Here is a 13714-nt window from a genome sequence, read left to right as displayed (position 1 = left end):
GCTCTGCTACGTGCATGAATCGCGCAGCCTCACAACGTGTTTGGCATTAAGTATATTATGCTGTAGAAAAAAAGATCGTTCGTCGGGAAAACTAGGAAATGCGACATCCAGTAACGTACTGCGAGGGAATAGAGTTATAACGTATTCGTTTTTTGTGTGTGTGTGTGTATGGGGGGGGCGGGGGGGGGGGGGGGCAAGGGGCGTACCCGAGCGACTTAATAACTGGTGTGCGTGTGTACACAAATGCCTCACGGAAAACAGTATGCGGCGTGGTGATGCGCAAGTGTGACGTGATCTGGCGGTAGCTTTTTTCAACCTCCGGTTACCTCTATTCTGAAAGAACCGGCTGCCAGAAAGTGATCGACGTCGACGGCGCAGGCAAACAGGCCGCCGAGGAGGCTGTCAGCAGATTCGACGTCTGCAGCGGCTTGCCCGAAACCATCATCCAGCACAGGAGTCCCACCAAACCATGTGTCAACATTGTCAGCCACTGCGCGCAGCCACGGCAACGTGCAGTGAACGAGGATCAGGTCGCCCGCGGTCGAAACGGCCGACCGTCAGCGCGCCAGACACTACGTAAAACAGCACCATCACCGCCGGCATGAGCATTACGTGTGAATCCGCGAACAGATGTCCCATGGCCGCACCGGCGATGCAGGTCGACAGCACACAGCACTCTTCTGTTTGCGCTGCTTCTGCTAAAAGTTTTCCTTTTGGGCGCCCTCGTCACTCGTCTTTGTTGAAACAACAAGTCAGCTGACGAGGGCGCCCGTTACGCCCGCCACATGCATACAACGCTCAACGGCCCAACTATCTATAAAAATAGCTACTAAAAAGTCTACGTAAGAGGGCGCTGCAAATTGAAATGTTTTGTGTTTTTAATTTACTGTAAAATATACAGTGTGTTGCGACGATAACTGGAACACTTTAAAAATTTTTCCTGAGGCGATCCGCCGCTCTGTTCGCGCTCAAACTCACACAAAGGTCGCATTTTGTGGTCTATTTTGTTTGACACCGGGAACAACAACGGTACTTACCTGTTTATTCTGAAAATAAATAAAAACGATTTTCGCCTATGGGAAAATGGCGGCGATTTGGACGTGCGAGCCCGAAAACCGGGTTTTCTGATCGTCTGTTAGCTCATTTCTAGGTGCATTTCTGATCGTCTGCTGCACCATTTGGCTCCGTACGTGAATCCCAAACATGCGTTTCACTCTGCAGGTGGTTCCGTCGTTCCAACATCAACTTGCGCTGGCTCGCACGTCCAAATCAGAGGACATTTTCCCATAGGCGAAAATCGTTTTTATTTATTTTCAGAATAAACAGGTAGTACCGTTGTTGTTCCCGGTGTTAAACAAAATAGACCACAAAATGCGACCTTTGTGTGAAGTTTGAGCGCGAACAGAGGCGGCGGATCGCTGAGGAAAATTTTTAAAGTGTTCCAGTTATCGTCGCAACACCCTGTATATTTAAGTATGCATTTAATTTAAGGTTTCTGCAATTTTTCATCTTTTTGCGGATCTTTGTGCGCGTATTTTGCGGTTCTTGTGCTCTAGTTGTCTGCTTTAGCAGACGACAGACACTCCTGCAAACAAGGCTTCTCCTTGGCGCACTGATTTTTTTTTTTTTTTTTCCCAGAGTAGCGGAAAAGCAAGCACTCTGCAGCAACCAACAGCTGCAAAATTCTGCAGGTAATTCTACCAACCGGCTGCAGAATGTGGTGAGTACGATGAAAAAAGCGCAAGTCTTCGTCCCCTACTTCCTTGACGTCCAAGCACTTGAGCGCCTGCTTCCCTTATTCCGTTGTGTGTTATGAGCCCACAAAGTTACTTCTACACACATTGAGTGAGTTTTCCTGTTTTGCGGTGTCTGTGTGTGTATAGAACTTTTTCTAACCTATCGGCCGTGCATTGAATGAGCATGTCAAACTCCAGAGTTCTTTAATATATACTTGGAAAAATCTAGTGAGAGAACTAACTGCTCTGGCCTAGAAAAAAGTTCAAATCTGTACTCTGTACCGCTAGAGACAGGCTTATATTGGTGGTGGTTTATCTTTGTAACGAAACCTATGAAGGGATGTTGAGGAGCATTTTGGATTGGTGCAAAAGAATGTACAGTGTGGTGTGACGATAATTGGAACACTTTAAAAATTTTTTTGCTGAGCGAACGCCGCTCTATTTGCGCTCAAACTTAACACGAATGTCGCATTTTGTGGCCTATTGATAAGTTCGGGCTCCTCATGTAATTAATGAAGGCCGCCGGTGGCTCATGTATCGGCGTCGCCTACGCTGGTAGTTGTGTCCCTTTCATGTACGCCGCACGCGACGCCAAGTTCGGAGCCGCGGAGAGCGTGTTTTGTGCCCGTAGTTATACATGTAGTTGACTGGTCGCCACAAAGCTGAGTCCGAAGTAGTCGAGCCACACTGCGCGGCGCATTGGTTTACGCGCGCGTTGCGGCGATATGTGGTTACTTGCCCTCTCCTGACGTCGTCGGCCGGCGTAAAGGCAGCGGCGTATGCCGCCGCAGGCTTACGTCGTTGCGCGCGCGGGTACGTCGGTTTTACGCGTGCATGTGGTTGGGCCTTTAGTGTCGAAAGGGCGCGGTGTAAGTTTGGACGTGACGCTGGTCGTTGACGGGTCGTTCGCCTCGAAGACGATCGCTTGGGCCTGAAGCGCCTCTTCCCGAGGGATAGACGGCAGGGAGGCGGCGTCCTTAGTCTGGGAGAAGATTAACACGACTCCCGACGCGCGCGCAGACGAGGGGGCAAGGGCAGACGCGGGGGGATGTTAGCCCCGCGAAGACAGATCTAAAGCTTCGGCTTGGCTTGTGAGCAGATGCCGCCCGCCCAACGTGATGGTGTGTCCACTCCGCGCGGTCAGTGACTTTAAGCCGCGGATGTCCTGTATTTGCTTGTCGGGTGCAATGGCGTGCGTGGGAACGCACCTATGAGTGCATAAGGGAGAGTGTTGGGTCACGTGACCGCAGGGGGGACATGTGTGTGATTGGCTGGTTCCTGTGGCCAATCAATGGTTTATATTATTGTTTGAAAGGTTTTTCTCTCTTTCTTGGAGGCGGGGTTTTTGGTATCAAAACCAGAGTGTTGGTTTGGTCCAGGGTCGGTCGAGAGGGGATCTAGTTCAGTATAGATCTCGGCCGAACAGAATTGCTGCGGGCAGAGTGACAATGTAACCGTCACTATGTTCTGATATAGATACTTGGAGTAATGTAATTAGTGTAAATAAACCTAATATCCAGCCAGGAAGGCAGTCCTCATCCCTCACCCGCTTCAAGCATCGGTCGTCGGTCATCGGCCGCGAGTCGAGATCGTCCTCTCGGCTCGCGCATCAAAAGAACATCACTATTTCGTCTCCATCAGTTCGCCAAGAAGATGAGAGGCGAAATTTAATTCTTATTTTGTTTGACATCGGGAACAACCGACGGTACTTCGATTTGGATGTGCGAGCCAGCGTAGCCAGCGCAAGTTGATCTCGGAACGACGGCGCGAAACGGACGATGGAGATTCACGCTACTTCCACGGCAGGAAGGAGTCAAATGGGGTAGCAGACGGTCAGAAAATGTGAGGGCAGGTGAGGAAACAAATCCAAAGTTTATTGACAACGATGAAACCGTGGAACATATATATATATATATATATATATATATATATATATATATATATATATATATATATATATATATATATATATATATATATATATATATATATATTTGCATCAGCTGTTATGCAACTATTTGTCACCACAGTAAACTTGGGACGAAAGATGTTTTCTGATCGTCTGCTACACCATTTGGCTCCTTCGTACCGTGAATCCAACGTGCGTTTCGCTTTGCATACCCCAGGTGGCGCTGTCGTTCCAAGATCAATGGTCAAAGTGTTACGGTGTCTTTACATGAAAAGCGTGGAAACACAGTGGAGGAAAGGAACCGGAAGGCTCAGGACAAAGTATATGGAACCTGGAAGTGAAGGGGAAACAACCAAGGCAATAAAAAATGAAGCGAAAGAATTGGAGATAACGACCAGGAAAAAGAGGATGGACGCGTAGAAGACCTTAGATATCTACAGGATAGAGAAGTAGGAAATCAAAAAGGGAAAATTCTTCGATAATACCAAAGGGAGTGCATTGTTTTTTTAAGTCCGGGCGGGTTGCTTGCGGACAAAAACGCTTATCCGCGAGCCGGTACAGGAAGACTTTGCGCAGGCTGCGGCAGGGAACCAGAAACCATGCGACATATTGTAACGCAGTGCAAAAATATCCGTCCAGTCATCAGTGAGGGAGCCATCCAGCTTCGGGAAGTCCTTGGCTTTAAGGTTAACGGAAAAGTGAATTGGACAGCGGTAGAGGTTAGTAAAAGAAGGTTATTGTTGGTGGGAAAAGAGCGGAGAACAAACTGGGAAGACATGCGAACAAAGAAGTCAGACTAGCACAAAAATTTCATAAAGATATTTTCTTTTATTTTATATTTATTTATTTATTTTTGATTTTTTTCGGCGAGGTGATTGTACAGTGGCGTAACGACTAAGGCCGCTGTGCAACGCCACCCCGTTACAAAGGGGTAGCCGCTATAAGTATCATCATCAACAACAACTTGCGCTAACTCGCACGTCCAAATAGGCCGCCATTTTCCCATAGGCGAAAATCATTTTTATTTATTTTCAGAATAAGCAGATAAGAACCGTCATTGTTCCCGGTGTCAAACAAAATAGACCCCAAAATGCTACCTTCGTGTGAAGTTTGAGAGTAAACAGAGTGGCGGTTCGCTCAGAAATTTTTTTTTTAAACGAGCCATGAAGACAAAACACAAGTTTGGTTCATTCAAAACACGGTCTCGTTAGAATCATAGTGACACCAGTTTTAACGTAAACTTCGCTCAAATAAGCTATATAATTAGGAAAAAAGGGAATGGCCATGCGACCCACTCGCTCATTTCCCGCAACAGAATTTATGATGTCATACCAGACTTCTCTGCGATTGGCGGAGGCCGGCAAAAGCAAACGCATATTAGGCTGAGCTTATAAGTTTGCAGAACGAGCTATTTGTGCTTATATTTAGGGCACAGTCTTTTTAAAACAGTAAGAATGGTGGGACAAACAGTAGAAGTTACGAAAGCTTATGTAAACATAGAAGTAGTGATGCGTACTGCTGTTGGTACTGCGCGCACTATGCTTGGTTTAGCTGCACAGCACTGCGGGGCTTTGGGGTTGTCTCAGACGACACCGGCCGATTGACGCAAGCAACGGTGTCTTACGTGATCATATCTGTCGAGCGAGCACTATGTTTCACGAAATGATTATTTTCTCCCAGAACAAAAACAAGCCAGATTTACATACGGCTTGCCACGGTATGGTGGCGCCATCTAGGTTCAGTAATGTAAACAAACGCGCTAACGCCGCCGTATGGTACCTCGATGCCAGCGCCGCCGTACAGGGTGGAGACACCCTTTGAATGGTCCCATGCCACCGCCATTGGATCAACGTGCTCAACGCGTTGTTCTTTCCGTTTCTCACGAGACACAGCAACGCGAAACAGATAAGACGATTCAAACTTCGCCAGTAAACCGCACTGCGGCGATACTTTTCACGCGGTTTTGATACAATGACTTGCTTCGGCGGCGAGCGAGTGACCCAAAATGGCGGTGTCAGCGTAGTATACGTGTCTCTACCCTGTACGGCGGACGCGTGAATTAAGGAACCCTAGGCTGCAGAGCGGTCGCTTCCTGTGATGTCATTGCAGACCACGAAAACACACGATTTAGCGGCAAAATCAAAATTTTATCTTAAATTGATTAATTTCTCAGTGAATAAAGCATCGCTTGTATCCCGAAAAGCGCTGGGGGCACTATAAAACACGAAATCTTTCGAATAAAACAAACAAGTATTTTGTCTATATGGCTCCTTTAAAGTGTTCCAGTTATCGTCGCACCACCCTGTACACTCCACACTCATCTACTCAAACACACTGTTCCTTAGTAGCTACTGGCTGAACTGGGTCCCTCGTCACGCTGACGTACCGGCCAAAGAGCTGGTCCATCAGCTCTTTCGGGCTGCGTACCAACCGGGAGACTCGGAGACGCCCTGGCCAATCCCACGGTGTCCCGACAAGCCCGTCTTCTTTGAGCCAGACTGTGAAACAGTTAGTTAGGGATAAGCATACTTTTCCTTCTCCCTCATCACCTGTTACCCCGGGGAGATGCTTGTCTTATCCGGCAAGCGCAAACGGACAGCCTTCCAACCCCACACATGCTAACTACATCGATTAGAAGGCCATCTCAGCCCTACACGGTATTTCAAGTGTTCTGGCTTCCCCAGTACGCCGCGTGTTCTTTGGTACTGCTCTAGTCCGAAACCATCACCTCCTCGTTATTCTCTCCAGGACTAGCTCGCGCCGCCGGAGGGAACGGCCCGGCCGGGTGGTTCGGTGGCTGCTTTTGTGGGTAACGTTCGTCAGTTTCTCCCGTGTGCATAGCCATTTTTTGTCCCCAAACCCCTGACTTTGTGTCAATTGACACACAAAAAAGCCCCGAGGTTCGGGGTTTATAAAGTTTATCAACAACAACAACAACTGCAAAAGCTAGACACACTCATCCGTCGGGCGTACAAGATCGCACCAGGCTCGCCAGTTTCACCCCCACACAGAAATCGCTTCAAAAGGGACCCTACAACAACACCTTCCCCGAACTCCTCGAGGCACGAAGTCGATTGGCACGCGTGCCCCTTACTCATACTGGCCGAGCCACAGAGCTTTCTTGTTTTATACAGGTGTTAACTGCGGGGCTATCGAGTGCATGTCGTGTTCTTCTTGATGTGAACGGGAACGATGGACGGAAGGATGTAGAAGGAAGGCAGGAAAGGTAACCTGCAGCTAGAGCCTAGTTTGCTATCCTGCACGTGGAAAAGGGAAAATAGGGAAAAAAGAGAAAGGAAAGAATGAAGAAAAGTTGGAGCAGACAGGTATGCCCAGCGCTGAAGCACTGACACTGATTGACACTGGAGGTTTGCAGTCTATAATATGGTGTTTAATTTCGTAGTCGTCGAAAGCGAAAGAGTTCCTTAGTTCCCTTCTGAGCGGATGACAGAGAAGGCCAGTGGCACAGCATCTTCTCCTCCGAAAATGGCCGCCGAGGGTCCAGGTTCCTCAGTGCTGACAGCAGCTTCTTTCTTTCATCCGAGTAGCGTGGGCACTCGCATAACACGTGGTGTGTCGTCTCAGGCACGCCTGCCGGCACGCCTGCCGGCACGCCTACCTTTTACTCATACCGGCCGAGCCACAGAGCGTTCTTGTTTTCTACAGGTGATAATTCCGGGGCTGCCGAGTGCATGTCGTGTTCTTCTTGAAGTGAACAGGCTTTACGATAGAGCAAGGGAGCTAAGGCCGGCTATAGTTGGTGAATATTGCGACTTGTCGGGGAAAAATCTGCAGAAATTCACAGAATTGTCTACTAATGGGTAGCCTTCTTATACCGGTGGTCTAGAATGGGAGCTCTTTACAGCCAAATATGGGTATGAGCACAGAAAGACGTTAGATAATTTTATTTTTCTAAAGTATTGTTTTGTTTGCTTTCGCGAATGATGTCAATATATAGAAATTAGAGCGATGAAGTGCCTTTATCTCGCTAATTACGTTTATTTTTATGATCTAAGGCATACTGCAGAGTTCGTCCGTTTACGCTATTTTTATTCGTGTTTCCAACGTACTTTCGCGGGCTTTTTTTAGTTTATTATTCGGTTTTGGGGGGAGATGTATAAGGTGCAATTATTTATTTATTTTTCAGATTTTTTGGGGGGTGAAATTTTACTTTTTCCGCTTTTCTTATTTTTTTGAGTTTTCCAAAATTGTGCCCTACCATTATCTCCATTTACGTATCTCCATCTCCATTTACGCTGCTATAGCGATTAAAGAGAGAACTTTTGGCAAAAACTGCGTTTTTGTGGAAATGCAGGACGTCACACGGCCCCAGCTGTGGGGGACTCGACAAAGAATGGTACGCATTAAAATAAAAATAAAACGGCACTCAAGCAATATAAACGGAAGAAACGGACGTCGATGCAGTTGGCAGCCCACGGACTGCCGGATAATCGTGCTAAACTGGGTTACAACTTAGGAACGGCAACGGAAGTTGCCGCTGTGCCTCATCACCGCAGCCGGATGTTACTCCGCGTGGCAGAAGTAGTGGTTACTGGGAATATTTTGAACATGGCACGAGCCGTTTTCGTAACATTTTGGACTTAATATGCTTATAAACTACTGCAGCGACCACAAACAAACGGCGTTAGAAAAGGCAGACGATATCACACATTCGTAGCAGTCTTTTCAAAATGCGCGGGCCCGTTGACATCCGGGTCCGTATACCTTAGGCGGAGTGATACCGTAGATGAGGTATTGCCGCTCTCTCCTTATTATTATCTGTTCTTTGAAGACGATGCAGAAGAGACTGGTGCATAGCCCTGTGCTCATACACCACGGCATGATTCCTCAATGTAATACACGTCCAAGAGCATGATGAAAAAGAACGCGTAATAAGAACTGCAGGAAAGGAAGGCGCAACTTCAGCGCTGTGTTGTGTCTTCCTTGCTTCCGTCCCGTCTTTGAGAGTGCATTCCTTTTCATCATGTGAAATGACCAACTAGCCCCCCAGAAAACTTTGCTGTTCAAGCGTACAATCATTCTAAGCTACCGCCAAGTTTTCACATGTGGGGACAGGAAAGATCATGTAAATAAAAGGAAATAAAAATAGCGTCAGTGCCTTCGGCATCTTGAAGTACTTCGAAGGTAACAACGGATGCTTTCAAAACCCACGTTAAATAAGCCTGCCTCCGTGCATGCTCATTCAAGTGTCATGACATACCACGGAAGAGCGCTTGTCACCGAAGGTTCTCCTTGTCTACAACGCTGTTGCCGAACGATTTTATGTTCAGAAAATGGGAGAATGGTGCCGGGTCGCTCTTTAAGTATTTTTAATATCCAGACGTCTGTGATCACCACAAGCCACGAGGAGCGTCGAAGTTAAGACAGGCTGTACTAGGGAGGCAGGTTAAACGCGCACTTAAGTCCCTTGGATAGTTTTCGTCGTAGAGTCGCAGTTCGAAGGAAGGTAGTTTACGGTCACAGAGACTAGGGCTATTAGCACGGACGTCACGGCAAGCGCAACTTCTTCTCGTTCAATCGTCGCGGGTGTGAACGCAAATTCTTTCACAAAGTCTGAAATCATGAAGAGCTGGACACTGACGCAGACGCTGAAACCGCGCACCTCGACTGGGTATAAGCTTTTCGTGACAAAAAACATGACACCGACGTTAAGCATTGCCGACGCACGCTGTATAACGAAAAGCACGGCACGAAGGGTTGTTTCGCCTGCCTTAATGCCAACAGCGAAGAGTACTAGTAGTAAAGCTTTTATTGAAAATGGGAGACCGCTGGTCTAAACTGGGGAATGGAAAGGGGAGAGGGTAGTAAAAGCACTCGGACTAGTAGTACAGTTCTAGTCTTGCACTGCATAGCTTCGTGTTCACGTTTATGAGGGGTAAGTTCTTTTCAGGTTCACGCTTGAAATGAGTCCATCCCAACTTGTGGGCCAGGCAAAATAGTCCATTGTGAGTAGGACCGGTGAGGTCTCCGCTCAGACAACTCGTGCCAGACCGCTCTTCAGAGAATAAAGGGCTATTTGGTGGATTAATTTTTTGTCAAGTTGGGGATCAGGGTGCAGTTGTGGTGCCGTGAAAGTTCGGTGTTTGGCAAAAGTAGGACATGACCACACGAGATGAGTGAGGTCTGCTGAGGTACTTGTGTGACAGTATGGACATCTTGGGGGTAAACGGGGAGTGTACCATTTACGATGCATTTCAGGTGTGTAGGCTGCGCCGGTGAGAAATTTGTTGAGAAAGATTTCACTGGAGCGGGGTAGCGGTGGTAAAGCGCTCAAATATCCTGCTGGAGTTCTGTCTTTCAGCCGCTCTCTCCAGTCCTTCTTATAACGGTGGAGTAGAATCGCCGGTGGAGGTGCACGCGACCATGCCGGCTCTTCGTCAGGCGCCAGTGGAGGTTGTAAATGTGCACTCTCCTGTGCGACCTCATGGGCCGCCTGGTTTCCCGAGGAAGAGGGTTCATGGCCCGGCACCCAGTAAATGCGGACTTGTGTTTTGTTACGTTGCAAAAGTTGCGCTTGGTATAATATCTGATGTGCCAGTGGATTTGTGGTCTTGTGAGATCTTATTGTTTCCAATGCTTCATACGAGTCTGTGAGGATACGAATAGATGGCGGAAGCCGATAATCAGTATCATACGCAAGGAATGTCATGGCATGGTTCATGGCATGCAGTTCTGCTTCAAGGCTCGTGGCATGGTTGTTGAATATGGTGTGAACCCCGAGAGGGCAGGAACCTCCGGGCTTGTCCAGGCCAGTCCGATGACATTTAAAGGGGCCCTGAAAGGCGTTTTTAGCACACTAAATGAAGTAGCGCAATCGTTAGATTGGGTCGTCAAGGTCATCTGGGCCAAGTATTACTCTTTTACGCGCAGCGGAAAGCTCACACTTTTGTTGCAAAGTTTGTCGCTTTTTTCTCACCCTTTCCTTCGTGTTTTTGGACGCCGCCATCTTCACATGTCTACATCATCGATTCCCAGATGTTCGTCATGAGCTAGACATCCTGCTATTGGGCGGCTTTTTCACGCACTTCCGGCAAAGAGATGAGTCGTCTGCTCAGCGTCGGCTCACCGGCTGATCTGCCAGCGGAGTGTCGGAGTGCTTGGACATTTTACGACAAACGAAACAAGTGTAAACAAACGCTTAACCGTTCGTATTGAATGCAACACGGCCATAACACGACATGGATATTCTCTTACCTGAGTACGTTTCATAAAGAAAGCGTTGAAGCCCCGTGGCACTTCTTTCGTGCAATCGCAGAGAACACCCTGAGCCGAATGCCCGGGTTTGACGGATACATTTTATTCCACTTCAAAACAATCCAGAGATGCGTTTCTAACGAACACAACGTCACAACATGCGTTGCAAGTCTGAACCGCGATTGACAGACGATGGGTTGCCTCCTCCTGCCCGTCGTAAATTCGGTACTCACCTCGCGCGCGGTTGCGGGGACGAACAGCAAGTCACTTAACTCTGGCGCGCAAGCCGAGATGGCTTTTAGCCACGCACACTGCACATACCCCATGCCAGGTTGAGTCGTACGTCACTCGAGAAAGATAATCCAGACCATGGGAAGCACTATCCACCCGCAGAAGCACAACGTCGCATTTCATCGCGAAACAAAGGCGTCCACAACACACACACCATCGCCTCCTGTAATGACAAACGCATCTCACACTTCTCAATGGGAGTGAGTGGTAAGCCTGCACTGCCCACATGTCGCGAGGTGGGGCCCCGAGCTGAACCGGGATCACGCAACCGTAACTGACTTCTGGGGCGGTTTGTGCCCTGTTGCCAAGGCAACCGTTGTTTGATATTGTCAAAGAAATGGCGCTCGCTCCAGCGCTAGAAAGCTCAGAGGCGCGCAGGAGCATGTTTTGCCAACGTTGCCGCTCTCCACCACGCGTCGCCCCAAGCTGAACTGGTCCCATGATTTAAGCGTTTTGTGCACGGGTTCTGTATCGGTTTAAAATGTCTTTTTCACATGCCGCCGGCAGGAATTACCACCACCGCAAAATAAGACCCGGCACCAGCGGGGCCACATCTGATACGGCGCTTTTTGGATAAACAGTGCGCGGTGCATGAGGGACCGAGCGCACGATCCCCCCCGAGCGGGTGCGAGTTCGCCGCCGATTAAAAGTCACGTGCTGCCCTGCAGCAACGCACACCGTGAAAGGGCAAGGCCAGGCCACCGCACAAATGCGGCCAGATTTTTCGTTCGCTTTTCCAGCCTTGAGCGGAGTGAGGGATTCAAGGTGTCAACAAAGCTTGCCCGTAGCAGACGGCAGTATGAGCAGCGCGATAGCGGAAGTACGTCACCGCCGAGGAGCTCAGCATCACGGGAGGGAAGGCTCTCGCGCCGTCAACAGCGGAGAGAAAGTTGAAAGGAGGAGGAAACGCGGTTTTTGATTTACGATTTCTCAGCTAATACTCATCGCTTTAACAAAATCCTTGCGGGAGGAGATTGCTAATACATTGTCTTATTTGGTTACATGTACATCCATGCATCGGCGGAAGGTATTTCAGGACCCCTTTAAGCTTACGCTAGCGTCCGTGTAGATGTCAACTTCGTTTTCGAGTTTTGTCATCTGAAGGCGTCGGACGCGTTGTTGGCGGAGTGCAGGATTGCTGCGCCCAATCGGCTTGCTGTGCGTAATGGGTACGATTTCTGGGCGACTCCATGGGTCGTGGGGTGGGGAAAGTGCAGGGTGTTGGTGGGCTGCGCACGTCCCATGCAGTAAGGGCATGTCCTTGGTGTGTTAAAGGACGTTTGAATTCAGCCTGCGCCTTGGCTTCGTTGATGATGTCCTCAATGGGAGGAAGGGGAACTGCCTGTTCGAGTTTCTGGTTAGGTGTGGGCTTAGGCAAACCACTGATGGTTCGGAGGGTTGCCCTGTGCAACACTTGGAGGGCTCTTGTGTGGCTTTTGTTGAGTTCATAGGCGAGAGCGCCGTACGTGAGAGTGCTCACTGTGACAGCTATTGTCATTGTCAGGGTGGCCTTTTGGGTTGCTCCTCCGTACTTGTTCGAAAGTCTGCGGATGGTGTGGAGCAGACCCTTCCACTTTTGCTTCAACCTCTGCAGCCATATTCCAGCGCTGTTCTTTGTTCCGACTGGCAGGCCGAGGAGGGTGATGGGTTCTGTTGCGGCTTTTATTAGAAGCGCCGATTATGCGCTGAAGACCATACAGGAGATGGTGGCTGCATTTACGACTCGGCGCAAGCTGCCAAGGAAAGGCAGTAGCGCCACGTATGCAGCGCAAACGCATATGTAGCTGCCTATAACGACGGAGTCGCTGGCAGGAAGGCCCCGGTCCAGAGCATAGTGGCCATGTACCCAGCCAAGGGTCGTCCATATATACACCAACATAGTGGACCGCTTGCGAAGCTCGCCACAGAGATGGGATTTATCGGCCTGCAGCGAATGTGGCTCCCTCGTCTTTATGCGCAGTTCTTTCCGAACCAGTGCTCTACCGGAGGAAGGGGAAAGGCCGTTCATGGCTGCCACTCTCAGCACCACCAGCTCAGCCTCGTCTTCTTTGTGTGCAGCGACGAGCCATAGCGGGGACTCTTCTAGCACGTAGAAGGATCCGACAAGGGCAAGCGCCATCACTGCCAACACGAGGTGCGACGTCAGAGGGTTCAACCGTAGCAGCTTCACGGCGAAGAAGTAGGGGGGCTCCAGTAGGGCGGCTAGCGACGAGGCCAGCGTGCAGTAGAGTAAGCGCCGGGGTGGCGTCGTCCCCTCGTAGAGCAACACCAGCAGGATCACCAGGTTGGAAGCCGACGCCAGCGCCACGGAGCGAGTTATGGCGTACTGCAGGAAGTTGGCTACAAAGCTACTCGCCACGAGGGTCATGATGAGACTCGTGAGGGACACAAAGCAGACGGTCTTACGGCCAATGCGGTCGGCCAGAGCGCCGGCTAGGGGAAGCACCACCATCGCAGTTGTGATGTGTAGCGCGACAGATAACGCTTTCAGCCAACGGCGCTCGCACACGAGGTTCCACGCGCTGACCATGTTCTCGCCGTACTCGCTCAGGTCGAATTCCCA

At 49.4% G+C, this 13714-nt stretch overlaps 1 protein-coding gene across 1 annotated transcript in view; it reads right to left on the bottom strand.

Moving 5' to 3' along the window:
* Positions 1 to 13603, bottom strand: part of LOC144153174 (transmembrane protein 267) — a 17636-nt gene extending 4033 nt beyond the window's left edge. The window contains 4 exon segments of the mRNA XM_077684823.1: positions 327 to 419; positions 422 to 475; positions 477 to 559; positions 13135 to 13603. Coding sequence (XP_077540949.1) covers positions 327 to 419; positions 422 to 475; positions 477 to 559; positions 13135 to 13603 — 699 coding nt within the window.
* Positions 13604 to 13714: the final 111 nt, after the last annotated feature.

This window comes from Haemaphysalis longicornis, unplaced genomic scaffold (genome assembly GCF_048455015.1).
Source record: "Haemaphysalis longicornis isolate Haplotype H1 unplaced genomic scaffold, Haemaphysalis longicornis Haplotype H1 scaffold_9, whole genome shotgun sequence".
In the NCBI taxonomy this organism is placed as follows: Eukaryota; Metazoa; Arthropoda; class Arachnida; order Ixodida; family Ixodidae; genus Haemaphysalis; species Haemaphysalis longicornis.
Note: the sequence above shows the minus strand (reverse complement) of the source record. Positions and strands in the feature narration are given on the sequence as shown.